General features: G+C 42.3%; 2 protein-coding genes across 7 annotated transcripts in view; both read left to right on the plus strand.

Moving 5' to 3' along the window:
- Positions 1 to 4,455, plus strand: part of ADGRG2 (adhesion G protein-coupled receptor G2) — a 61,011-nt gene extending 56,556 nt beyond the window's left edge. Inside the window, exons 28-29 of one of the 3 annotated variants that reach the window (XM_040582623.1) lie at positions 1,815 to 1,842; positions 4,075 to 4,455. In XM_040582623.1, the coding sequence (XP_040438557.1) occupies positions 1,815 to 1,842; positions 4,075 to 4,090 (44 nt within the window). In that variant the 3' untranslated portion in view covers positions 4,091 to 4,455. Of the gene's footprint in view, positions 1 to 1,814 lie in introns of all 3 variants that reach the window. The other 2 variants (XM_040582621.1, XM_040582622.1) reach the window with 2 other exon arrangements.
- Positions 4,456 to 8,281: 3,826 nt separating this feature from the next.
- Positions 8,282 to 27,417, plus strand: part of PHKA2 (phosphorylase kinase regulatory subunit alpha 2) — a 49,211-nt gene continuing 30,075 nt past the window's right edge. Inside the window, exons 1-14 of one of the 4 annotated variants that reach the window (XM_040582626.1) lie at positions 8,282 to 8,462; positions 13,883 to 14,041; positions 15,390 to 15,437; positions 15,949 to 16,117; positions 16,980 to 17,062; positions 17,735 to 17,815; positions 19,929 to 20,027; positions 20,351 to 20,497; positions 20,729 to 20,782; positions 21,312 to 21,434; positions 23,404 to 23,499; positions 24,917 to 25,024; positions 25,726 to 25,804; positions 27,217 to 27,351. In XM_040582626.1, coding sequence (XP_040438560.1) covers positions 8,385 to 8,462; positions 13,883 to 14,041; positions 15,390 to 15,437; positions 15,949 to 16,117; positions 16,980 to 17,062; positions 17,735 to 17,815; positions 19,929 to 20,027; positions 20,351 to 20,497; positions 20,729 to 20,782; positions 21,312 to 21,434; positions 23,404 to 23,499; positions 24,917 to 25,024; positions 25,726 to 25,804; positions 27,217 to 27,351 — 1,459 coding nt within the window. In that variant the 5' untranslated portion in view covers positions 8,282 to 8,384. Of the gene's footprint in view, positions 8,463 to 12,888; positions 12,993 to 13,882; positions 14,042 to 15,389; positions 15,450 to 15,948; positions 16,118 to 16,979; positions 17,063 to 17,734; positions 17,816 to 19,928; positions 20,028 to 20,350; positions 20,498 to 20,728; positions 20,783 to 21,311; positions 21,435 to 23,403; positions 23,500 to 24,916; positions 25,025 to 25,725; positions 25,805 to 27,216; positions 27,352 to 27,417 lie in introns of those variants that run through there. The other 3 variants (XM_040582624.1, XM_040582627.1, XM_040582628.1) reach the window with 3 other exon arrangements.

Here is a 27,417-nt window from a genome sequence, read left to right on the forward strand (position 1 = left end):
TTTCAATGGACATAATCTAGTTTTTCCACACTCTTGCTGAACAAACATATGCCTATGATTTGAGCTCTTACAGTAAAGAGAATCACTTTTTCAAAGAGAAAAATAACTTCTAAATCTGTAATGTGTAAAAGCCAAAGTTGAGCAAAAGGTAGAGGATGTTACTCCTGTGTGCCTGAGGTATTTTTCCCAACTGATCAAGAGCTGAGGCTAAGAAGTCGTGCTATGAGTTAGATTGTTGATAGTATGAAGTTGTAGAACATGCTGACAGAGGCTGTGTTGTCCTTGTTTCCTGGCATATGCTATTGGAAGACAGCAGATAATCAATTGGATAATCTCAGCGCATAATCTCTCAGATGTACAGAGTAAAAGCTATAGAATACGAATGTGCTGCCCTCTTAATAGGTTACTGTCCATTTGGGTGTTCTAGCTGCATATTGTAAAGAAATAGCAATGCTTCAGGAAATGGCATTTGGACATGCCCTGAATAGTTTTCCAAATTGAGTTTGTAAAATTAGTTCCTCTTGGGTGGTTTTTTTTTTGTTTTGGTTTGGTTTTGGGGTTTTTTTGTCAAACCTCTCTGTTTGGGTACCACACAATGTAATAATTAACATACTTTGTATCTAACAGATCATTTAAGAACCAGAATCCACTAACTCTCACTGTCATTAAATACAAGCAAGGCAGTATTTTTCAGTAGAAGTAATACTTTTCCAATCCTCTTTCAAAGAGAAATTTTCAGGCACAAAAGCCTGCATGTCTTTCAGGTTTTTTTCCAGCCATGTTAGTTAATCTCATGAAAGGTGCCACCTCTCCCTGCGACATTTGACATGCTCGTACACAGATACAAAAGCATTTTGGCTACTTTTCTCAACAGAAAGAAAGATAGCAGAAATGTTTTATTGCACTTGGTTGTTGCAGCAGCTGAGTGAATGGTCCTGTTGTGGCTTTCTAGAATAAGTTTTTGTTGATTTGGGTAGTATTTTAGAATGAGATGCAAAATTGATGGTCTAAACCATTGAGCGATGTCAGTTCTGTGTGACATGCTCCAGCTCCGTCCTAATCATATAATTAGATCTTTCCAGGGTGAGAGTCTGTATGTCCTGTGCCAACTTCTCAGACAAAGCAGCTAAAAGAACTTCAATAGCACTTTGTTCCTATACACTCATGAACACAGACATCTCAGGTGACCCACCTCATCTCTTTTAGTATTCTACAGTATGTTTTGGATGCTGTGAACCCTGTACCGCAGCCTCCATTCATATCAAGGCTTGTATGATACCTTGCCTGCATAGTTTCACTGATTAAGTAATTCTTCTGGGTCTTTAGGACTCCCGCAAAAAGACGCTAAACATATACTTGGGTAGAGTTGGTCCTCCCAGCAAAGCTCTTTGAGCTTACACTTAAATCTTCCAAACATGGGGCAGCTGTATCTTAGAAGAGCTGAGCAAATGCCTGCAAAAGGTAGTTGACTGGTGTTAGGTGGAAACATGAAACCTAATTAGTTGTACCGGATTTCCCCGCTCTCACTGCCAGAACTTCAAACTAACATTCCAATGCCTTATTTCAAAAGAGTTCCAACAAGAAAACACTGTAGAAATTAAGACCTATGTCATAATGCACTGAGCTGTAAACACTTAAAGGTTTTGGTCTCACTGCTTCCACTGAAATGCTATTCCAGTTGCAGGACTGAATGACTTGCCATGGTAAGTTTGGGGTGTCTATACAACCTGTGGCTTTGCTTGCCTACTCGACTGTGTAACTTCATCTTTTCATGGCATACTAGTATTTCCTTGGTTTTGGTTTTTCTTTTACAGGTCTGCATGTTCGGGGACCTACCATCAGGTATCACATGGCTGAACCTGCAGATTTCATAACTGAGGAACAGAACCCACCTTTCTGAATTTGTTCACAGAATAGCCTTATTTTCTTCTCAGATTTTACCCTAGCATTAGGGCACAGCTATTTTGAACACTCCTTCTAAAATATTAAACAGTTGTAGTCAGGCGGGGTTTAAACAGCGATATATACACAGTTATAGTGTCAGCAAGTATGGTTATTTTCTGTCATTTCAGTCTTTATCTGATTTGAATTAGCAAAGCTCTACTGCTCGTCTTGCCCTGTTTACATTTGTGCCCAAGTGCTTGGTGGACTTTTAATAGTTAAATATTAGATTTTGTATTTAAGAGGGTTTGCATAATCTGTTGGGCCATTGCTGCCATTTTGTGGGTCCAATGGCAGCTCAGAAGTTGCGCATATAATTTGTGATCTTTGTTTGGCAGCCATCACCACAAGCCCACTTTCTTAAACTCCCATCCAGAGATGTCAAATTTATATGCATTACATTTTCAAACTGGTACTAAGCTTTATCAGCTAGAAATACATGTTCACATTTTATTTAAAAAATGCCATATCTCATTCCAAAGACAAGTTTGCCAATGAGACTTCGATGCAGCTGATAATGCTGACATCTGCTTGAATCAGTAGGATAACTGCTGGAAGGTATGCAGTCTGTCTAAAGTGAAGGATTATTTTCTGGAGGAAATGTTTGGATAAACTGATACTAAACCTGTGTGCTTGGGGGATCTGGCCCAAGCGGAATAGAGGAGCAGTCCAGCCCAGACACTCAAGCAGTAGAATCCTTTCTGTGGGAAGGATTAAGTGCAGGGGAGGGATGTCACCAAATACTTCTCCATCTGGTGACCCCAACAAGAAATAGTTGAAGAGCATCCTGTAATGTGGCCCTGCTGCTTCTGGAAGGGTTCAGGAGCTTGAGGTAGTAAGAGAGTGAAAGGGGAGGCAGAGCCAAAGCAGAATTCAGCTCCAGGATATTTGAGGTATTTTGTGTCTGATTACAACTGTACTACTAGAGAGGATCAGATTTTGATCCCTGTAACAGAATCATCTTTCACTGCCTAGAGGTTTCTCACTGGTGTTTTTCCTTCTCCTCCTAAACCATAAACCACAAACCGTTTCTACCTTCACTGTTGTGTCTTTTCAGTAGATTTACTGAAATCTCCCAAATCATGATGATGCTTGTGTATGAATTGTTGTGAATATTAACACAAATAGCAAACTTGGGTGCTTTATGGTTTTTATTAATTCTTTGTCTGGTATAAATGGTAAATGACAGCTCTGCATCTTAGTTTGTGAACTCATTTCTCAGTGTTTAACAAAATTATCCCTCCCAAAAGAAATACTAGCTCTGGTTTTGGTTTCTCCATTGAGCTATTCCTTATAGTTTATTCCTACTGATAGTGATGCATATGATACCAGGATCCTGGCAGTTTTCTTAAACTTGACTGCTTTGCAAAAAAAACGCCGCCCCCAACAAATCAACCAACCAACCAAAAAAAAACCCCAACAAAAATCAAACCGAAATCCAACCAGAAGCATTTGCACAAATACAATAAAAAAAATTAAATTCTAATTCTCATCAGAATTATATAGAACGTGATGCATAGAGGTAGGAGATTCTATCCGGTGAACTAAGCATTTGTGGAGCATTTCATTAATAGGCTTCAGTCAGCAGTGGTGTCACACGTGTTCATTGTAGATTAACCTAAAGGTGTAAGAATCTGTCTTAATATATCCTAGACCCATGATTGGACCTAGGCCGTATTCTAGTTGTCCTCCAGAAATAAATCCTGCAAGTTGAGTGCCTTTCAAAGGAAAAAAAATTCCTTATTTTCTCAAACACTTTTGTTGCAGATGCATAGCAAACCTGAGAGACCTTTTAAACTTAACTTGTTAAAGCAAAACTGGAATGAAAAGTGTTTTGCATCTTATCTAGTTATATTTATACCAAGTCGAAGTCTACATCCTGAGAATTGTGACCTTCACTGCTTAAAATATGGAATCCTATTGTGCAAAAATTTATTAACATCTCTCAGATCTCTTACTGATTTTGCACAGGAGAAGAAATACATACGCAGTATGTACAGAAAAGCCCACATTTTGAGATTGTTGCAGGGATAATACAAGAGTGCATGAACACCCTACAGTGACTGAAAAAGCATGGGAGACTTGATTCTGAACCTTTCTGATAGGGGACGCACTTTTTTTTTGTTTCAACAGGCCATCTTCCCAGTGAGAAGAATAGTGTTTCTTTCATTGTACAGAATGGTGATGTGTGTCTCCGTGACTTTTCAGGCAAACAACTTGTATTTCAAGAAAAGGATGATACAGGCAGCCAAAAAAGCCATATCTCACTCAGAAGGACTTCAAAGAGGGGAAGCCTAACTTTTTTTTGAGAAAATGTGATTTCCTTTTAAACAGCACATTGTTTTACAGTGTGAAGTAGAGATTTACTTTAACAGTTTTACATAATGTGAGCAGACCAAGAACTGATCTTGTTTAATAATATGGTACTGAAACTTCAAGGCAGCCATGCAGTGGATTGACAAGGACAATTATTAAAAAAAACAAACAAACAAACAAAAAAAGCTACTATTTTGACAAGGTATGTTGGATGTCAAATTACAGCTGGCACATTTCCATTTAAATTCTTTATTAGAGGTTTTATTGATGTTGTTTTTTACATTTAAAGGGAAGGTTTTGTTTAGACTTTTTCATTACAACTATGTTTGTCTGGATATAATGCATAGTAGTATTGTATAAATGTAGGAAGTTACAACTTGTGCATATAAATGATGTTCTCTTTAAAAACATCTACACTGTCTACAACTTTTTGTATGTTGTAGTAGCAAACTGTAGTGATGTACATAAACAGAAAAATACCAACTTTTAAGCATCTTAATGATACTTTTATATTTATTTCTTGTAATATAAATTTAAATATTCCTTATGTATAGAAAAATAATTGATATTTTGTTTTAACTTTTATTGTAAGTTTGCATTTTTCTTTAATTGAGATAATTAATATAGCATGATACAGAATTTTTTCAGTAAGTGAAATTACTTACAGTGGTTTAAATATATCACTAGATATAGAAGTGTAAATACGAACACTATCAATCTTGAACCTTTAGCAACCTCTTAGTACACCACAGAGGGAGAGAAACTGGGTGTCATCAGAGTGCCATGAATGAGGGAGTGATAAATAAGGTAGTCAATAGGTTATTAAATATAACTAAGATATGTTAGTGGCTTGAATAAGTCAGTGGGAGCTTTTGCCATTGATTTCAGCAGGGTCAATATTTATCTTGAGTTGTGGTTCCAGAGATTAAACACACTGCCATTTCTTATTTGCAGTGATAAAGAAAAGTAGAGAAGTGTTATTTTTTTGAAGAAAAAAATAGAGTAAATGCTAGCTGCTATGTTTAGGAGCTGAGAAATTGTTCCATTGTGTGGCTGTTTTTTAAGGGGCAGCTCTTGAGCTATTCTAATGAATATTTCTGCTTGTACCTTGGCCCTTGGTTGGCAAGCCAAATCCTGAGGCCCTAGCTCAGTGCTTCCTGAGGCAAAATTTCATTCCTGTTATGGTATTTGTCTGAAAATGCTGGATTTTGGCTCTTCATGCACAACAGCTGAAACCTATACAACAGTGTGAGGATTCTTCCTGAACAGAAATTAGCCTGAGCCCTGGTTGTGCCTCTTCTTCCTTACACAAATGTGCAGCTGTGGCCATTACTTCCTCCCCACCCCTTGTGTTCTTGGGCAAAGGTTGGATGCTCCTGGAGCAAGAGCTAGAACAAACTGGTGCCACACTGTGGAGTGCCAGACCCAATAAAGGGGATTTTATGAGGCAAGTGCGTGCTGGAGGGGAGCAAAGGACATTGCTTTCCCAGAGGACTCTGTAGGGAGCCCTGGAAAGATCTTCTCAACAAAAGCATCGAATAAATGCTTCCTGTTTGGGGTTCTGTTGTACTTCAGCAATTGAACCTCTTCAGTACTCAAACCTGCTTGAGGTTTTATATGCAATGCATGGGTTCTTTTGGTCATCTATGTCCAAGACTACTCTGAATATGCTTTTAAAATGAGAATTTAAAGTATTTGTTGTGTTTATCCAGAAGGTTTTCACTGCATGTTAATAAAAGACTCTCCTGGAATGCTAGTAGCTGGAATGCATTTCTGTGAATGCTTTAACTGTTTGGCTAATTGCCTTTGCACTGTTTCCTGTAAATTTATTTAATGTTCTTGTATTTATATTTTCAACTGTAAAAAAAAATATTACAGCAAGTAAAACACGTAAAAAATATAAACTTTGTCTTTTAGATAAATGCCTCATTATGCTGGTTTTTGTTAGAATTCTTCAGATTATATGAGCTGTAGTACATAACCTCTTGGAGAAAGTGCAGACCCTAGCCCTTAACATTTATTGTCTTCTACATATTTTGCCTTTCACGGGAAAACCCGAAATTAAGTCTGCCCAGCCAATGCTCACACGCACATCTGCTGAAGCTCTTCCATAAGAATGCTATGAGCAAAAGTCCATGGCGACTTTGGCTTCAGTAATTAACTTACCTATGAAAATGCATATTTCACTATCACTAGAGTCTTCCTTTGTTTTTATTTCTGCACACTAACATATGTTAGAATTCTTTTAATCATTTTTTATTTGATATATTCCTGGGGGTGAGGAGTCTTTTCTGACTTCGCCACTTAAAAGCACACATATACTGTAGTAAAATCTTGCACCTACAGCAGCGTACTGTTTTAGCGCAGTAAATAATTCTCATCATTAAACTAGCAAAAAAAAAGTGTTTGCACACTGGGTGTTGTATCCTTTTGGTACTTGGTCTCTTGTGCACTGCTAGCGTTTTAGCCATGGCAGCCCAGAGCTCGATGAAAGCTGCAACCGCTTGCTAGAGCACAGAGTAAGATTCGGTGCATTGTCTTGTGGCTGCCAAAGCTAACTGGAGGACATCTCTGAGGAAGTTTTAAGCTTTGTCATAGATCAACAGCAACAGGCTGTGTACAGCTGGAACCACCTTGCTGAGCAAACCTGTTCCCTAAGCATATGCAATCTTTTCTGTAAAAAGTAGTGCCCTGAAGAAGGAAGTTCATGCAGAGTTTAGGGGAGAGTGGACGGGTCTGTTTTGGGACTGCACAGCCTTCACCGAACTGCAGCTGCAGGGCGCTGGCAGATGGAGTTAAACCTCTGAGTAGTGCTGTCACCTGCCTGCTGCGCAGTCCCTACAGAAATGCTGTCTGCCGCCACTGCTGAATGAACACATCTGCTTTTGAGCCTGCTTTCTCAGCCATGGCTGTTGCTTACACAGTTGATGAAGTAAGCATCAGTTAGTTACAAAATTTACTCTCTTAATGCTGTAATTTCACATGAGGAAAAAGAAAAAAAATCCTTTCAGAAGTCTCAGTGAATCCCACACCTTCAGCTACTTGGCAACAGCCTTTCCGTGCTTCAGCGGCCGTCCATCCAGCGGCCGTCCATCCAGCGGCTGTCCGGCTGTCCATCCACACTCACCATCGTGTCTCCCTGCTGCCAGGAGCACAGAGCAAACTCTGAAGATTTTGCAACTGTAACACATGGTTTTGGTCGGTTGGTTGGTTTGGGTTTTTTTTCCTTTTAAGCTTTTGTCAAGTTCCCAAGTCTCGGTTCTCTTTGCCTGACTCCCCCACTTTCCGCTTGCTCCTGGCCCACCCGTGTGCGGGAGCTGCGGCGTCACAGCGCCAGCCGGCGAGCGCAGGGCGGGCAGGGCCGCGCGTTGCCTGGCGCCCCTAGCGGGTGCTGTGGGAACAGCAGGCTCATTCACAGCAGGAATCTCTACATCCTTACATTAGTAAAGCTGGAAAGATAAGACTGGGGTGTGACGACACCTGATAAAGCCTTGCTTTTTTGCCCTTCTTTTTTTCTTCAAGGCTTTCATTCTCTCAGATCTCAAAACGGTATTTTTTTAAGGCTGGGGGAAAAAATCCACCTTCCAACAAATGTTCTGGCCTTCTGCATTTTATCTTATGAACTTAATGATGAGGATGTATACAATCTCCTTTATTTTTGACAGTTAAGCCTAACTTTTGTCACTTGTCGCGCTGCGGCTCCTGCCGCTGGGCCTTTGCTCCCAGTCAGTCCCTCGAGCACGGACCCCCGCGGCGCCTCCCGCCCATCCTCTGCCGCTTCCCAGGGCAGCGCGCTGGGCCTTGGTGCGAACACTGCAGGGAGAAGCCTGCTGGTTCCTCGGAAAAGCTGAATGTGGGATTTCAAGCACCTTACCCGCGCGGGAGCAGCCCTGCCCCTGCCCCTGCTCCCGTTCATGCGCCCGCCGCCACAGCCGGCGCCGCCCGCTCCCACCGCCCGCCCTGGGGGAGGAGCCCGGGGGCCGCCCCGCCCCGCGCAGGCCGGCAGGGAGGGAGGAGGCCGCGGCCGCCATCAGGCAGTGGCGCCGCGCCGGCCGTGGCTGTGGGTGAGGGGCTGGGCCGGGCAGCCGGGCCGGCTGAGGCGGGGGGCGCGGGCCGGCCGTGGGGCGATGAGGAGCCGCAGCAACTCGGGTGTGCGCCTGGACGGCTACGCCCGCCTGGTCCAGCGGACCATCCTCTGCCACCAGGTGAGGGCATGCGCCGCCGCGGGACGCCTGTGAGGGGCCGGGGGTGCCCGGCGCTGGGGGGCCGGCCGGGGCGTGGGGGGCCGCGGCGGGGGTCGCGGAGGGGCTGCGCCGAGCGGCTGGAGCGGCCGGGGCGGGTGACCGTAACCTGGGTGCGCAAGGGTCGCGGCGGGGCCGGGGGAGGAAAATACCTGCTGCGGCCGGCGGCCGGCCTCTGCGCCGCATCTCCTGTCCCCGCCTGCGGCGGTGCGGGAGCGCTGAGGCGGCGCGGGTCCTCGGGGGGGTCGCTAGCCGCTTACATAAACGCACGTCGGAAGATACGTGGAAAATACAGCAGGTCTGAGCTTGCAAACAATAATACAGCGCATGGCGATATGATACACGCCCACCCGTTGTAAGACTGTATGTATATACGTGCGCGTAACACCGCTGAGGCCCAGTGACACAGAGCTCCCCGGCAGGGCCTTCACAACGTGCCTGTCAGCATCGGCGCGGTGCGAGTGCGGGGCCGGCGGGTCCCGGTGGGGCTCGGCGTGTGTGCGGCGGGGCACGTCCCAGGGATTCCCGGGCCGCTGCCCTGCAGCTTGTGCAGCCCCGGTGTCGGTGGAGCATCACCCGATGTGACACCGCTTGGGCTCTGGCTTGCCGGTGTGTGAGCTGTACAAGAATGAAGGTGTCGGGGCTGGTAGGGAAAAACCTGTGACCCGCTCTGGTTTTTGGCCAGGCCGTACAGAGGAGCACGTAGCGTAGTGCTGGCTGCTTAAGGTGCTCACTTCGCCCAGGCAGGCAGCGGGGAATCGCAGTGTGCTCTGCAGCATCATGCTTTGCTTAAAACAGTTCAGTACATCAAGATGAGAGCAACAAGTGTTCTGGCACAAATCGGTTCCCAAATAGACGTAGTTGCTGAGAGTTATGAGAAACTGGAAAACAGTGAAATAAGAGGGTAGGACCCAAATTGGCTTAGGGCAGTAAGATTTTTGTCACTGACTGTTGTGTGCGCAGGGTCCAGACACCTGTGAATTAATGTTTGTGTACTAATTGCTGTAAACTCACTAGGAGGAAATGCAAGAACATGGTGTGAGTGCTGTGCTGGAGTGCAGGAGATGCCTTGTCTTGTGCTCCTGTCTCTGCCTTTTGTCTGCAGAATGACAGAGGACAAGTCACTTTGGCTTCCAGTGCCTGCCTTGATTTCCACATTTATAGGATGAGGATGCTGATAACAGCCTCGATTAGGGGAGAGATGGAACCTGAGATCAAACATGCCCCATGAAAGCTATGCCTTAATGATATTAATAGTTAATAAGGGTAACTTAATGGTAATATGGTAGTTTATCCCAGTGACCTAGAATTTTGTAATTGCTATTTACAGTGCTTGGATGCATGTTCATGACTTGGTGCTGCCTTTTCCACTAAGTGCTCAATGCTGGGGAGAGCTCAGTGGTGGGGGAAGGAGATAAGTAAGTTTTCTGTGTGTGGAAAGCCAGTCACAGGCTAGCAGCAAGGCAGAGGGACAGTGATATCCCAAGAGGGCCCAGAGATGCTGCAAGATGTGTTTCTAGATTTGTTTTCTGTACCTATACTCTATGGTTTTGCACCGCAGTAGATTGTAAATGTCCTGTTCAGCTGGGTGAAAGGATGCAGTTAGACATGGGCAAGTTATGACCATTATCTCTGGGCTACATGCCCTGTCTTGCTTGGGACCAGAATAGCCCAGGCTGGGCAGCTGCTTCACTGCTGCTGGTGCCTTCCTGATGCCTTTCAGGACGGAGCCAGGGAGTGGAAATTTCTGCCATTGGTTTGCCCAGGAGCAGCCTGGCAGAAGAGGCAGGAGGCATTTAAGATTGCTGGTCAGCACAGGGGTGACGTGTGACTGTGGCCTTGTACCTCGCATCCACAAGCATGCCGGATATGCAGACTTGGGCCACTTTGCAGGATTGCATTCGTAGCAAATTTTTTCTTGTTTTGCAAGTGCTGCATTCTGCTGATCAGTCTCTGCTGCATGCACAGTGATAAGTACAATCCTGTTAAAGGTTGTACAAGGAAGCTAAGACCAAATTACTGGCTCCTGTCTCATGCCCTTGCTTTGCTTATACTGGCCTGTTGTGGTGTAGAGTCTGCCAGCTATTGCATGTGCCCCTGGGGACAGGAGCCAGAGGAGTGCTTCGATACTGTAGCTGAGCAAGCGCTGAAGAGCATCACCAGAAGGCTGTTCTGGGCTGCTTATTACACTTGTTAATTTGCATGAGATAAGATATGTCCATGAAATAGCAAAACTTATCATCTATATACACTTTAAATATTGCTAGGGTACTATAAGAGAAAAGCATATGGAGCTGATAAGGAAAGCGCATCTGGCATACTGTCGTGGTTTACTCCCAGCCAACAGCTAAGCACCACACAGCTGCTTGCTCACTCTCCCCTGGTGGGATGGGAGAGAGAATCAGAGAAGTTAAAGTGGGGAAAATTGTGGGTTGAAGTAAAGACAGTTTAATAGGTAAAACAAAAGTTGCACATTCAAGCAAAGCAAAACAGGGAATTCATTCACTGTTTTCCATCTGCAGGCAGGTGTTCAGCCATCTCCAGGAAAGCAGGGCACCATCACATGTAACAGTTCCTTGGAAAGACGAAGTACCATTACTCTGAACGTTCCCCCCTTCCTCCTCCTTCCCCCACCTTTATATGCTGAGCATGACACCATATGGTATGGAATATCCCTTTGGTCGGTCAGGGTTAGTAGTTCCTGCTGTGTCCCCTCGCAACTCCTTGTGCACCCCCAGCCAGCTTGCTGGTGGGGTGGTGTGAGAAGCAGAAAAAGCCTTGGCTCTGTGTAAGCACTGCTCAGCAGGAACTAAACATCATCAACACTGTTTTCAGCACAAATCCAAAACATAGCCCCATATTAGCTACCATGAGGAAACTAACTACACCAGCCAAAACCAGCACACATACAGTTATGGGTAACCCCAGTTGTGTAATGGCTGCTTTCATGCAAACACTCCATCAGCAAACTTTGCTGGAGCTTACGTCGTTTTTTGTCTGATGTATCAAAGAGGCAGATGCAAAATAAATAGATTTTCAGCAAGATGCTAAATTTGGGCTTACTTGTATTGCTGCTTTGGTTATGACCTTGCTATTTTTGTGCCTTTATTGCTGAAGTTCTTATTAGCATCTGGTCCCCTGTAGGATCTGGTGTTGTGTTTGGGGATTTCTTTTTTTTGTCTTCGGATTAATAGATAGACTTAAAAGTAGTATTTGGCATGATATAACAGTTTAAGTCTTAGTTCAGCAATCAGCTTTCTGTTGCAGTGCTCTCAGCTGACAGAGCCCGTGGGTGCTGGTAAAATTCTTTGCTGTGTGGATCTGTATGTGCAGTGTGATTTGCAGGATGAGACCTGCTAGGCCAATTAGTGATCGCTGCGTAGACATAATGCTTTGAAGTACTAGCTGAGCTGAAATCCCTTTGACATCTTTGGCATTAAGCACACTCAATATTTCTTTGGGTTCTTTAGCACCCTGTAAGGGCTGTACTTTTCATATGCTGTCAGCAGGTAAAAATAAGTAAGCACTTTCTAAAAAAAAAAAAAAAAAAGCCCAACCAAAACTATTTAAAATATTAATATATTGTGGTGTTCTGCTAACATTCTGAATGTGCATGAGGAAAGACATTAATTTGTTGTCAGTCTGTGAAAGCCAGCCCCAATGAGCCCCAAGAACTGGGACCTTCTTGTAGAGGAACCGAAGGCACTGAAATGGTGATAGCTGCCCTTGGATGTATTTAATGCAGCCTCTTGAAGATGGGCAGATCCCTCCCTGGGGACTGAATGGTCTTTTAAAGTCTTGCATGGGCCATTTTTCTGGGATTTCCATCTTGTTACTTGGAGGCATTTTTATTTCACAACTGGCAGCCAGCCCAATGTGGGAGGAAAAATAAGCCAAAATGATCATTTTCTCAGATAGCAGGGCGATCTCTGTCAAGCCAGGCCTGCAGGTACATAGGCATTTGTTGTCCTTCGTGGGAGGGAGGGAAACATAGTGCCCTCTAAAAATACTGGGAATGTGTAGTCTGCCTTTCGAGATCCTAGTTTTTATCACGTGGGCACAGTGATAAACTGGGATCGGGGTCTCCTTTCTTTGCTTGCTCATTTGTTCTTCTGTTACTCCCTGGTTTGACTTTTCAAGTTCAAAAAGTTTTTTAAGCTCTTTGGGTTCATGTGTGCAACTTTCCCCATCAAATAGATAAGTAAGTTGTCCTTTGGTTGCCATTTGGTTTGTGAAGATTATGCTGAGGGACTGTTTCAGCAGAACTACATGTTTCAGCGCTCCACGAGCCACTAGAGATTGCTGTATTTAAACCATAACAATAGCTCTGACTGTGCCCAGTCACATGTGTCAGGCTGTCACCCATGTCCTGTTCAGTTGACAGGTGCAAAGCCCAGGAAATAGTAATTGAAGCTCCTCCCTCTCAAAACTTCTTTCTTAAAAGTAACTACAGGAGTCGAGTGAACCAGTGTGTGGCAGAAATAAAAAATTGGTGTATGTATTCTTTTTAATTTTGCTTATCTTTATTATTGTAATCTTTACCCCTTGTCACAGCAGCCCTGGCAATTGGTCTTTGTTCACTGAAGTTTTCTGTAAAGGCTTGATTTGATTGAAAGCTCTGTTGGTCTTTTGCCTCTCATTTTTTTGTTAATAAAGAACATAGAGCTGAGAAAGATGGTCTTAAAAATTAATGACAATGAAGCAATGGGAATTAATGATGCAATGAAAAATTTAATGGAGTATTTGGGATGCAGGAGGCTACTCAGTGTGCTGGTTTTCAGGAAGTGTTGCTTTTCAACACCATCAGAATTTGTCTTTCTGTACATTTTCCAAAGGAGAATATAAAAAGGCTTTACATGCATTCATGCTTTAGCTATTATAAATCCAGCAGGTAAATAAATAGAAATACTTTTTTAATTTCCTAGGACAGAAGTAGTGGGTTTTTACTTCCTCCGGATTGTGCCACAGACCAGTTGCATAGGGAAGAATAGATCCCAGACTCAATTTCTCATGTTAACTCAGTACCATCTTTTCCTTACAGATATGTAAAATTTAAATTCCTATTTCCTCGATGTATTTCAAATTTCACTCAGTGACTTAGCTAGTAATCCTGTGTGGATGAAGAAGCCCAGCTGGCTGCTATGAGCTTTACATCCTGAACTGTTCAAAGAAATTTTGCATTTCACTTGTGTGAGTTTGGGAAGAAAAGATGGGACCTCACTTCTGTTGTGAAATTGTGAGCAGCCTCAGCATGCAATCATCTTCAGTCATATTTGGCGCTCTCTTTTGTTTTATTACTCTTTGATACAGAAAGAACTGGTGCTTCTTAATAGATGGGATTTCAGGCAGTAATGTTTGTTCTTTATTCCTTCTACCATGGCTAGAATCCAGTTACAGGGCTGCTTTCAGCCGGTGCGGACCATAAAGATGCTTGGGTACGGGACAACATCTATAGCATCCTGGCTGTGTGGGGGCTGGGAATGGCTTATCGGAAGAATGCGGACCGGGATGAGGATAAGGCCAAAGCCTATGAGCTCGAGCAGGTATGTCAAAGTTTTAGCATTAACCAGTTATGCTGTTTGGTTTTTTTCATATAGTAGTGGTTTTGAATGGTGCATTCGCATTCCTGCTGTATATAGGATCTGGCACAGTTTTGCCACTTGGAGTACGTGTCTTGTTCCTGTGACAGCAGCATCCATGCAGCATGTGGTGTGCAGGGTTCCTGGAGCCTTCTAGCAAGCAGGGTTTGGAGAACTGAGTGGCAGAGAGACTAGCATCTGAACTAAAATATAAACAAAACAAAAGCATTGAGGGGTCAAATTTCCATCAGTTGGCCAATTGTTGAAAACTAGGCTTCTGAGAGATTTTATGCCCGGGTGTACAAGTCTCTGATTAAACCTTGTGATCCCTCCTGAGGTGTATAATGCAGCAGAACATCAAGCCTAGGTAGCTTAGATCATAGGGTGACAATCTATCTGCTAGACCATTCTTCCCCGTAAGGAGAAGCATGCTGTTTAAAGCAGCAATCTTTGAATTGTGTGCTTGTCTCGTGGAAGTTGTACATCTGTTTGATCAAAACAGACAAGGTAACAGTCTCCAAGCTGGTAAGTCTCATGTGCTGGAGAACTGGAAGGGGAGGTAAGTCACACCGTTAATTTCTATAATCTCTAGCTGGGAAAGTGGGTACCAGAAGTACGAGTGTAGAGGTGGGTTAAATGAGGAGTGAGTGATGGTGTCAGTGTGCTGCTGTTGTTTTAAGGGACTGAGTAGATTTTATGCTGACATGTACAGTTCAGACCAGGGAGGCCTGTAGTGACAGAATAACTTTGACTTAGTTTGCACCATCATATTTTGAGGCTCTATTATTTTTTGGGTAAAAAGATGGGATTGATTTCTTCATTTAAGGCAAAATCCTGCGCTTCTCCTTGTATGCACTAAAGGCCGTTTCTTTACATTAGTTGTCTGCTTTCTGTTGTACTCTGTAAAAAGCAGAAGAAACTCCGCAGGTTTGCCAGTCATGTCAATGTCTGAGTGTTCCCTGGATCTGCCACTCTAAAAATTATTATTATTACTATTATTATTATTACTATTATTATTGTTATACATAGCATTCCTATTACTTCCTTAGCTGGATAGAAGAACCACAGAGTTGCTGCACTGTTTAAAGAGGGCCTTTGGGAAAAGATTGTTCTCTTAGATAGGGATGTAGGAATAAAATTCAACCATTGTATTAAAAAAAAAAAAAAAAGGTATGTAAAGCATTTCAGGCAAATATGTGGTTTATTACCTTTGGCGGGACGTTAGTAGGGTGTGTGAACTTTGTCACTTTTGAACATTGTTTGTAACAGCTGATGAGGCTGGCCATGTCACTGGTCTGTTTCGTTCCTGCAGAATGTTGTGAAGCTGATGCGGGGACTCCTACAGTGTATGATGAGACAGGTAATGTCATAGGTATGAGTTGAATTGGTACATGTTGTATTTGCAAAGCATTTCATCTGAAGCATGTATTTCTTGTGTCTTTTCTGTAGAGTGATTATTTTTTTTTTTTTGCATATGTGTAGATGATGTGGGGAGTCTTTTTAAAACTCTTGAGCAAAACTCTGATCTTACTTGCACCTTTTTGAGATGGTGCTTGTAGTGAATCACAGTTTTGCATTTGCAAACTGATTTTCACCAAGATGCATACCTGTAACTAAGATCTGAACTAAGCAAGGTAATTACATCTTCTTTCCTGAAGAGATGTGGATTTAGCTGGAGCCTAAAGCTAGAGTTGTGTTTAAGCACTCTGATCAATCTGAACACAGAAGTGAGTTAACAGGAATTAGGACTTTAAGTTTCTCCTCACCTGAGAAAAGTTGTTGATTTTGAAATAGTTTGGAGAATTTATTCCAAAATCTTTCAGATTTTATATTTGTGATTTATATTTATTTTTATATGTGTGGCTTTGTAGGTAGATAAGGTAGAGAAGTTCAAACGCACCCAGAGTACCAAGGACTGCCTACATGCCAAGTATAACTCTGCAACTTGTGCCACAGTGGTTGGAGATGACCAGTGGGGGCATCTACAAGTGGATGCAACTTCACTGTACCTGCTCTTCTTGGCACAGATGACTGCATCAGGTAAGCAGGAGTCCTTTTAACCTTGACTGTTATTGCACTCTTTTGCCATTCTAGCATTCACTTGAAAAGGAAAAAAAGTAACTATCTTCAGAGACCTTTACTTAATTATTACTCAGATGAAAATACTTCTCTGGAAAAGAGATATGACTTAGTTACGATTTTATGTTTATAGTAACTGACAACGTTCATTCCCTTAATGTTTGTTGGCATACAAATACATGAGAAATTCAGAGTCATGTCAGAGAAGAGTTTCGTGTTTGAAGACTACGTAGGACATCCTAATGGACAGCTAGGTTTCTTCAGAGAGTGGCGATGTTGAGTCAGGTGCCACTAGTGCCATCTGTGTTCCACTTCTTGCTGGTACTGTTTTATTTTGTGCCCTTCTGAATGGTACTCCTCCTGTGAGGATAAGGATTTACTTCCTTATGTATTTTTCTGTCCTCAGAGCCCCTTGCCATTGACCCCTGCAGAGTGGACACCTGCTTGTCCTGATGGTCCCTCAATAGAACTCTTAAGCGGGCGAGGCGGGATGGGGAGCTGTGGGAATGGGGATGCACGGCTCTCAAGTGCCAGAGCTAGCTCAGATGTCTGTGCTTGGTACCAACTGTGTCTGAATGCCACCCTCCCAGGAGTGTGTTTTGGTTTGTGAAATTTCGAAACAGTATGTGTTGGTAGCATTTGAAGTATTTTACCAGTCGCAAGTATTGACTTGCTGCCTGACCTTTTGAAATCAGCGTGAGTTTTTCTATTGATTTCAGTGGGGAGTAGATGGTAGCAAATAAACAAAAGCATGAAACTCACTGAAGAATAAATACTTCAGTTCTGATACAGTGTAATTACTCTCTTCTCTTCTTTTAATCAGGGCTACGTATTATCTTCACCCTCGATGAAGTTACCTTTATTCAGAATCTTGTTTTTTACATAGAAGCTGCCTACAAAGTTGCTGTAAGTAGTTATTTGTGTGTAAATCACCTGAACACTGCTCAGATGTGGGTGGAAAATTATATATTGATGGAGAAGGAAAATACAGGCTTCTTTTTCCATTGTAAGGTATCATAACCTGTCAGTACTCTACATTGTGAGCATTATCTTTGGAGATGGTGGGAGGGCTGTGGAGGATTTACTGCTGCCCGGGTGAGGTGTATATATTCAATCTATATCTAATAATAGTTTTTCTTTATTGATAATTAATAAACCTGCCTGATGTCTCATTAAAAGCTTAAGGTTCTTTCTAAAAAGAACAAAGTGTGAAAAAACGTTTTGGAAAGTGAAAAGTTGGAAGTGGCACAGGGAGAAGCACACACAGGGGGAAGGAATTAAAAGCTTTGTGTGTTCTGTGAAGACAGTGATTCATCACTGTAGACCTGATCCTGCTAGGGTATGTTTTTATGTGCTGCTCTTTAAATATGGGGAGGAGCTCTTTGGAGACTTGAAGCCTTTTGTTTTTTCTTTCTTTTTTTCTTTGTTTTTCTTTGTGGGTTTTTTTGTTGGGTTTTTTTGTGAAGTCAAATAAACAAATTTTGTGCAGGGGTCTGATTTTGTTGGGGGTGAGGGGGCGGGAAACATTGGTTTTATATATAATCATGCCATTTTTTCTTGATGATGTTGTTGTTGCAGGATTATGGAATTTGGGAACGTGGTGATAAGACAAACCAGGGCATCCCTGAACTGAATGCGAGCTCCGTAGGGATGGCCAAAGTGAGAATGTCTTCCTGATACCTTCTTCATGGTTGATTTGTCATGCTGAAGGGCTCTGACAAATGTGGTTATTTCCTTTGCATGGTCGTCTTGGCTACTGCAATAGTTAACTGACTGTATAAGAACTTTTATTTGGGCGTGAGTGAATATTTGTTAGTGTCAAGTCCTTGTGATAACGGCTTTCATTGAAGGACCTCAGTGGAGTTCTGGGGATTGATTGCAAGAAGGGTAGCAGGTTCATTGAGCCATTAATCTGATAGATTCAGTGAGGTGCAGTCTCATAAAGTGGCCTCTAGTTTTCTGTCCCTCATTTGTAATTCTCCAGACCCAGTATTATATATGATGTTTTCATAGTAAGATTAAGTTGGATGTAAATTCTGGAAAACAACAGACTATCAGTCTAAAAATTATTGACAAATAACTTAGAGAAAAAAATTAATAAGTAATTAAAAGAAAGTGGATATTTCTGGTTCCCCCATAGCACAAGGTCACAGAGATACCAAATGAAACTCAGAAAGCCATAAATGTGAATGTGTAATTGACAACTGCCTTTTCACGTGGTGTCTGGGGGACTCATAGAAGCCAAACGTAGCTAAGGTCAAAGGTTTAGTTGCATTTCAGTGGGATATATTAGTTACCAAGATCTTGTGTGGCTGCAAGAGGGAAAACCTGCTGGTCTTTGCCACAGTTCAGTTGGATAGCAATGGGGTGGTGTCCATGGGGGAGGTTATTCTCTCTTAGCTGTCCATTACGAGATTTCTTGCAGGGAACAGTCTGGTGCAGGTTGCCATGGTCTCTGCACAACTTCTGGGCATGTCGATGTGGGGATGACCCGTGGGACTCGCTGCACAGCTTTGCTTTTCTGTGGCTCCGAGTCCAATAAAAGTGCTGTTTGGGGTGGGGACTTGGGGGGCATACTGGAAGCCGTGCTGCAGAGGGTGAGATAGATGCTATTTTTTTTTAATCTGCCTCTGGAATTCCCTCTTAACGTTTATGCCTCATATCTGCTTTGTGTGGCTACCCACGACAGCAGTACAGCACAGAGCACAGGCCTTTGGTTCTCAAGTGTCTTTTCTGTACTGTTAAGACTGCCCATGGTCCAGGCTATCAATTCTTCAGTGGGGCTTTCTGTGCTATCAGGAACATCTGCTTGCTCTAGCACTCAGCTAGAGAGGCTCTGCAGAGCCAGTAAACCCATGTTTGTGTTGGAAGAAGAAAAATACGCTTGTCCCTCTGCAGAGAGATAAGGCAGGTGGTGCTGTGCAATCCTTAGTTTGTCAGAGACTGACACTACTGTGAAGCTGCAGGAGAAAAATGGGCACAGAGCAATGTTCAGTGCTACTGCAACCCTGTGAATACGCATTTCAGAGGAGGGCTCTGCTAGCCTGGCTCTGGCCAGTCCTTGCTGTCTTTCCGGCACATTCCCTGCATGGTGCTTCATACCTCACTGCTTCAAAGCCAGGTTTTGTGGCCTGCTAGGTTAAAGTAGAAGTGTCCAGATGGAGTGGGTGGTTGGGCTGCTGATGTCTTCAGTAGGCAAACGCATTATGGCCAAGAGGTATGAGACGCGGTGATTCCCCTGTTGACACGGAATGTGCAGTGCCTTGACTGGCTGTGGAGAGAGGCAGACATCTCTTTTCTCTTTCCCTCGAGAAGTGATAATGTCAGAGTGTGGTGATGCTCTCCTGTTGGGGCACCAGCCTCTGCTGATTCTGGGTCGCCTTCCTCTTTGAACAACCTTTCAGACAGGAAAAGTGAAAGATCACTGAGTGGGGGCTATTTTGGAATATAGGATATGAGAAGCATTTATTAGTAAGTCCTTTGATATTTAGACATTATCTCAGTGGAAACCCATCTCCCCATTGTTTTGCGTTGCCTTTAAATTGTAAGAAGGGTCATCAGTGCATCAGTCCTGTATCCTGCTAGCAGAAAAACAGAAATACTTAGTTTTTCTAAAATACTGCCAGGCTTCTCTTTAAAGATGAAAAAATGTCTGTGGAGCGAACTTCTGTCTTAGGTAATTTCCTTCAGAGGATAAGCACAAGTGCTAGGATGTATACTTGGCTTAAAAGGTATTCAGTGATTTTGCGTGGTTGTTTTGTTTTTCTTGAAGGCTGCTTTGGAAGCAATTGATGAACTAGATCTTTTTGGAGCTCATGGAGGACACAAATCAGTGATTCATGTTCTTCCTGATGAAGTAGAACATTGTCAGGTAAAAATTAGTCTTCTGTTCCCTTTGCTAGGGGAAAACCAAACACCTGCTCCCTTTTATTTTTAAATGAAATGTTGATTAACTGAACCAAGCACTTGACGTAATAAGGATGGCTTCAGACTATACTGTTCACCTTGTTTTCTAGTAGATTCTGTGAAAGTGAGTGGTGTGAAGCATTCTTTCTAATTCAGTTAAAAAAAAATCATGCAGTGAGTTCTTTGTCACTTTGCAGGTAGTATAGTCTATTCCATTTGCACTTGACATAGTCTTTTGAAGTAGGTAAATTGTTTTACATCCCTGTCTTCTGTTCCTGTCTCGCTCAGTCTATTCTATACTCCATGTTGCCAAGGGCATCCACATCAAAGGAGATAGATGCTGGCCTTCTGTCTATTATTTCTTACCCGGCTTTTGCAGTGGAGGATCTAAACCTTGTTAATGTAACGAAGAGTGAAATCATATCCAAATTGCAGGTAAGGATTCCCTTTATTTTTATTTTTCAGAGGGAAAGAGAAGCAGAACCTCCCTTTCTTAAACAAAAATCCTAATTAAACAAAGGTTTCCAGACTTGGTTCATCTGTGTGTGGAAGAGAAGGAGGAAAAACCCCAAGCGACACTTAAAACTCGGCACATAACTTTTATGCTGATGTTAGTCTGTGAGGAAGAACAGTACGTGAAGTTTTCTATTTTGTCTGTTTTTACAGGGCCGCTATGGCTGCTGTCGCTTTCTCAGAGATGGCTACAAGACACCCAGAGAGGTACTTCTGATGTATATTTTCAGTAGGCATTAGGAATAATTTTATTTCTTGTTTATAGAAATCTTTGTCTCATTTTCATGAAGGGGTGAAGTTCTGTCTGTATCGCTGTTGAGACGTCTTAGTGGATTTGGAGTATCCACCCTAGAAATGGATGACACATATCTGAAGGAAACTAAGGGTTTGAAAACAAATTAAGGACAGAACTTTATTAATAATTCTGTAAGAAATGAACCATTAGATATGCTTATGGTACCTAAGTGGAAGCGGTGTCTGATGTCTCCCAAAATATCTTTGAACTGAGACAGAGCCAAGATTATTTGGGTGACACCTAGATTCTGAGACTGGGAAAAGTTGATTTGTCTAGGGAGTGATTAAATGAGTTTGGGACTGAATGTGAAAAAGAAGCCAAGAGACTGTGGAAGCTACTTCTGGTGTGTTTATTGGTTTCTTGGTTTTAATTACTTGTATAAAATATGTGGCCATTGTGATTGGAATATTAGTGACTAAATGAGTATGATTGAATTTCTAGGATCCAAGCAGGCTGCACTATGATCCCGCTGAGCTCAAGCTCTTTGAGAATATAGAATGTGAGTGGCCAGTGTTCTGGACATACTTCCTAATTGATGGAGTATTTAATGAGGACAAAATTCAGGTGAGGAAAGGAGAAATTAATTTCAATGAAAATGCAAAGCCATTTACCCATGGTATTTTGTAGCTCTGCTCTGTGTTTAATTTGGGTATCAGTTGGATACCCCATCAGCAGGATGGGAGTGGTCTTCAGCCAATCTCACCTTCCTGGGGAGTTTGCGACATGGTAGAGGCTGCAGCGTTGTGCACACTGAGGCCTTGTTGCCCGCTCTCTACGAGGTTGAGTGGCTCTGTTAGCTGGTGTGGTCAAACTGGGCTGAATGGGATTTATTTGCCTGGTTCTGTCTTACCACCAACCTTGATGCTCTTTTCCCAATTAATTCAGGATGAGACCAGCTTCTTTTTCCCCTGACCTCTGTGACTTGGCTGCTGAGAACAAGATTCATAGTGCTTTCAGTCCTTTTGTACGTTCAGGGAGATTTGAGATTGGATTATGAGGAGCCATTTCATTTTCATTGATTGCCTGAGTTACTGCATGCCTTCACTGTGTCAAGCATTCAGTAGTCAGGGGAGCTAAACTGATTGAGCCCTCCAAAGTTATAGTGGCACCTGGAGAGTATTGGTGAATGAAAGAGTGACAAGTAACCAAGACTAAATGTATTCATACCAGGACTTCTGTAGATTGGTGGCTTGAAGGAAGTAAAAATACATGTGATTTAAAAGTGCCTAGTATGCAAAGGGACAACAGTCTGCTAAACATAACCCCTTAAAAAATAAAATGGAATCAGAAACAAAACAGAGTTTCAGACCAAAAAGCCCTCTTTCTGTACCAGATGTTAGAAATAAAGTGAAATACTTACTGACACTAGAAAATATAAGTTGCTTTCCTGAACACAGTAAAAATAGTCTGATAGAGAAATGGCATTAGGTCATGAAGACGAGTATCAGAATTCAGTCATGTGAATAAAATACCATTTCACAAAGCAGTCTCTAGAAATTAGTTGGATTATCTGGCATGGTATATACCTGTTTTCGTTCATGGTGTGCAGACGGGCTGTGCTAGGGTATGGTCAGACTGGGCAATTGCTCCCAGTTCCCACCATTCATGGTTGAATGAGTCACTGAGACACTCAGGTGAGTGTCTGATCTGCAGAGAACTGGTTGCAATGGCAGCAACTGGTAGAAAAAGAAGCACCCTGAGGACTGAAAGAGTGGAGAAGGACAGGATACTGAAAAATCAGTTTACCATAATATGAACCTGTGGTTGCTTTACTTTACATGTTCCACTGTACTCAGAAGGGATAGCAGAAATAGCATTTCAGAGGTGGGTGCTGGTAACACTTTAAAACAGTTCCCCTGCAAGTAAAGATTTGTAATGAGGTAGTTAAGAAATGGAACAAAATAAAGGATCTGGTAAAAAGAATATTAAATGTTCTTTATCTTGTATCAGTCTGGCGTTCCTGTCCGTAATACGTTGTCTAACAAACAAGAAAAAAAGGATTTTAAGTTCAGTGAACTTAGATATTTTTAAACAGTTTATTCTAAGTTTTCCATCGGGCAAATTTTTAAGCAAATCAGGTAAGAGAAACAGATTTCCCGAACTTGAAAATGAGAATTCAGAAGATGGTAGACAAATGTGCATGGTAGGAAGCTAACAATTGATATACCTTTTATGAATATTGGCAATCCTGATGTCCGTGTCACTGCATTGGTGTCTATTGCAAATTTCATGTAGGATTTGTTCCAATGGCTTCTTGATAGGAATATGTTAGAAGTTTTGTACTGCAGCAGTGTGTTATAAAGGTGTGTCTTCATGTTTCTGAGGCTGGTAATAGAGATGCTGGAACAGTCTCTGAGAATCTGAACCCTGATCTTCCATCAGCAAGTCATCAACCCCTCCCTCCCTTTTTATTTTTAAATGAACTTTCAGCAGAAAAGTACTGTTAGAAAGTACTAAAACTTTAACTTTACTCTTTTGGGTTTGCTGACTGTATGTAATGTAAATTCTCACTGTTTTTTAAAAATATTTCCAGGTACAAGAGTATAGAGAGGCTCTGGAAGGAATACTTATTAGAGAGAAGAGTGGAATAGTGCTAATGCCTGAATTGTATGCTGTCCCTCCAGAAAAGGTATTGTGAAAATGCAGCGTCCACTTCAGTACGCAAAGTATAGATACAGAGATGAACGTTGGTTTTATAGTTTTCCTGTAGCTGATAAATTTAAACAAGCAATAAAAAAAAAAACCCACAACTACTGCACATTATTTAAAAGTTAAGAGACCTCTCACAGCTCCTGCTGAGAAATGATGAACTTCAGGTGTCCAAATGGTCACATTTTTTATTTGGGAATCTGGGTGCCTGTGGAAATATTAGAGCAAGTCTAAAGTTTTAAATCTTTGTAGCAAGGCATATATTGAAGAAGTGCTGATGCTGACTTAGGAGCTGAAGCTGAAAGAAAAAAAAGCATACTGTCCTACCTGTGTAGTCTATTTGTTGATAGTCTATTTTTTTTCCAGAGCTTGTATCTGAGAGATAAACAGGTTTCAGATGGGCTCTCAAATTAGAGTTTGGGCTGGGGTTTTTTTTTGTTTTGTTTGGGTTTCCGCCCACCACCACCCCATCTTTGCTGTTACTGTTTACCTCATTCTCCCATTGTGATAGAGAAATTCAGATGAGCTTATGTGCTTTTCCATGCTATTTGCCTTCATATCACTCCCTGCCAGCTTCTCCCACTCCAGACTTCTCAGCCCTCACTCACTAAGGGTGTGAAGCCTCCTGGGTTGGTCTGAGTTTGAGCAGGGAGTGTTGACAGCTGATGTCTTGCTTGCAGATCTGAGGTGGGAACTGTGAATTGCCTTCCTAGTGGGAACAAGCATGTAAGAGTTCAGAGCCGCCTTGGGAATTTTGAGGTGATGATGATCGGATGAATGTGCCAAATAAACAGGGTAGATTTTGCCTGTCATTTAGAAATTTTAAAATGGTTACAGTAAAGATATTATCTAGGAGGGTTTTTCCCCCACCCTTAATAGATCTATATACCTCAAAACCAAGACAGTTTTTCTTTTTCTAAATTAATAAGAGTCTGCTCCGAATTTTTCCATTGACCATTCTTGCTAACACAGGAAAGGTGAAAAAGTCTTTGTTTTTGGATAGCACCTTTACTTCAGGAATCTAGTTGGGCGTTAATGAAGTTAAGTGCTGTCCTGCAAGGGGTCAGAAAGCAGACACACAATTACTGACAAGCTGTCCAGAGAGAAGGCAGCAAAGGCATAGTGAGAACAAAGGGGAAGTGCTAACACCAAAGCTGTAACTGCTTGCAGAGTCCCCATTCAATGCCCAGCTTTGAAGGGTGGGGCAGTGTACTATAAGAAAGCACAGTTCTTGTCCCAGAAAACATACAGCCTTAAAAGTAAACCAGAGAGATCACGATGTCACAGCAAGTTAAAAAGGGTAGATGATAGACCATATTCTTTTAAAATACTTCCATGTTATTGATTGTTCTTCACAACTTTAGGGTAATTTTTCTTGTTTATATGTTTGCTTTCAGGTAGATGAGGAGTATGAAAATCCTCACTCAGTGGATCGTGTTCCAGTGGGAAAGTTGCCTCATCTTTGGGGTCAATCATTGTATATCCTTAGTTGCCTATTAGCAGAGGTAATTGTTTCTTGTATAGTAGGTGAGCTTGTATTTCACTTTCTTTTGAGATGGCTTGTGCTTAAAGTACAGTTCTGTTGACAGGTAGGGTTCAGTGTGTTTTCCAGTAGGAACATGTACCTGAACCATGGAAGGGTGACTCTGAGCTTTCAGGAACTTTTTTGTTATATATAGATATCTGTTTCTAGTCGAGCTGAATAAGTTGTCAGATGAACTGGATGTATAATTAAGCTAGAGGAGTATGCCCAGGCTGATTTGGCTGTTCCAGAGCTAGGACTTTGCATTGTTTCTACTCCACTAGGCTATACCTTAAGATTCCTAGTCAGATTCCTAGTTGCCTGTGGAGTTGTCCCTTATTAGCCATGGACTTGTTAAAGGAACCACTGAATATCTCTGTGGAGCTACAAAAAAAATCACCGGCCTGGCAAAATTGGTCAGTTGCTGCAACTCTAAAATAGGAAACCTGAACATGCAGATTGTGTCAGTCATAACCTTTTATTTGTTGTTCTGAAAAATATTGCAGCCATTGTTTTTATTGAATGTACTACTTAGTGGAAGGGGTAGATAAACCAGGCTTTAAGTCCTGTGTCTCCTGATAAAATATGGAAATCAGTTAAGAATTCTTCTGGGTGTCATCAGAAGCGTTTTACATAATTTTTGTTTGTTTCCTTTCTTTTTTCTTTCCTTTGTATTTATTCTAGGGGTTTCTTGCTGCAGGTGAAATTGATCCCTTAAACAGGACATTTTCCACTGGATTTAAACCTGATGTTGTGGTACAAGGTGAGGGAGTTTTTTGAACGTTCTGGGTGAATTGGATCATGTGATGGTGAAGTCCCTATGTACAGGAAGGAAGGAAGACATGTTTAAAAATAATGTGGATTTTTGCATGGGATATAGATGCTTTGATGATACTGTGAGAAGGAGAAAGGGGTTGTTTGCCTAGCTGCCTTTTTACAGCAGGGAAGATCAGGTTTAACAACTTTTTTTGTTTTTTAAATAGTGGATAAAACATTAAGGCTTCTCAGGGACTGGGAGACTGGCAAACTTGTAGTGAAAAGGAAAATCTTGGTGGGTTCTAGGTAGAAAGAGCAGGACTGACAGGTCAGTTTAGTTAGGTTTCTGTGCAGCCCCTTTTCAGAGGAACCAGAGAGCCAGGAGTGGGGAGGATCTCTGTAAACAGAGGTGAGGTGGCCAGACTTACGGCTATCTATTGGCTGCTGCAGGATGGGACTTCCTTAGTCAGTGCAGGAACAGCCAAAACCAGAAAATCAAGTAGAGGGCAAACACCAACTGATCAGGGCTTAAAGGCTTTTCAAGGGCTCGTACTGCTCTGGAAGAGCAGCCAGCTCGTTTATCAGGAGCAGCCTCTGTCAATGATACTGTGACCTGGGCAGGTGCTTGCTTACCCCATGTTCGTGGATCATGGGGGTGATATTTTTTTATTCCGAAGTGCTTAATTTCTAGTAGAAATAAAGTGCTGTCTTATTTTTGGCATTCTTTTACAAGTATTTATAATACAAAGAAGAATACTGAGTTATCAGTCCCAAACTGATAAGCCACCTAACATGGGCAAAACCTCAAGCAGGACAAGATGTGGAATCAGGTCCCAGACTGTAAATTCCTCTGATTTTGAAACTGTATTTATTCCCTACCTCTGCCATTTTGAGGCCTCTGTAACGTTACTATACAAGTAACAGCACTTATTCCCCGTTGACTTGGCTGTGTTGTTTCAGTATGCTGTATTAAAACAACAAAGATTTGCAAGTCATGTTTCCCCTTGTTTTATGGGGGGAAAGCCCTATCTGCTAAAAGAGACTGCGTGATCCAAACCAGCGGTACTGAAAGAAATCAGAAGAAACTGATAAAGCCCCAAAGAACTTGATCTAACCTCAGAGCTTGACCCTGCCTTGAGCAGGAGGTTGGAGTAGAGGCCTCATGAGGGAGGACCCTTCCAACTTGGAATATCCTGTGGTCCAAAGTGGACAAGAATGGCAAGACTTGCTGAGAAGCAGAGAGCCAGTATCTGTCTGACACTCTTGCAATCCCTTTTGATCTCACGGGCCGATAAATTCAGAAAGAATTAAGCTCTTCATGCCTCTTTGGTCAACCAAATGCATTAGTTGAGAGGTGACAGTAGTGACAGTTGAACAGAACATCGATTCTTACTTGTGTTTTCATTTTCTGTTTTACAGTAACTGTTTTGGCAGAATCTAATCAAATAAAGAACCTCTTGCAAGACCATGGGATCAATGTTCAGAGCATGGCTGATATCCATCCACTCAGAGTGCAGCCAGCTCGCATCCTGAGTAACCTCTACACCATGCTGGGTAGGTATTTGAACACGGAAACCTCTTTCTGCTGCTGTGCAAGGTATTTTTTAAGGGTGATGTTTT

Source organism: Falco naumanni, chromosome 2 (assembly GCF_017639655.2).
Source record: "Falco naumanni isolate bFalNau1 chromosome 2, bFalNau1.pat, whole genome shotgun sequence".
In the NCBI taxonomy this organism is placed as follows: domain Eukaryota; kingdom Metazoa; phylum Chordata; class Aves; order Falconiformes; family Falconidae; genus Falco; species Falco naumanni.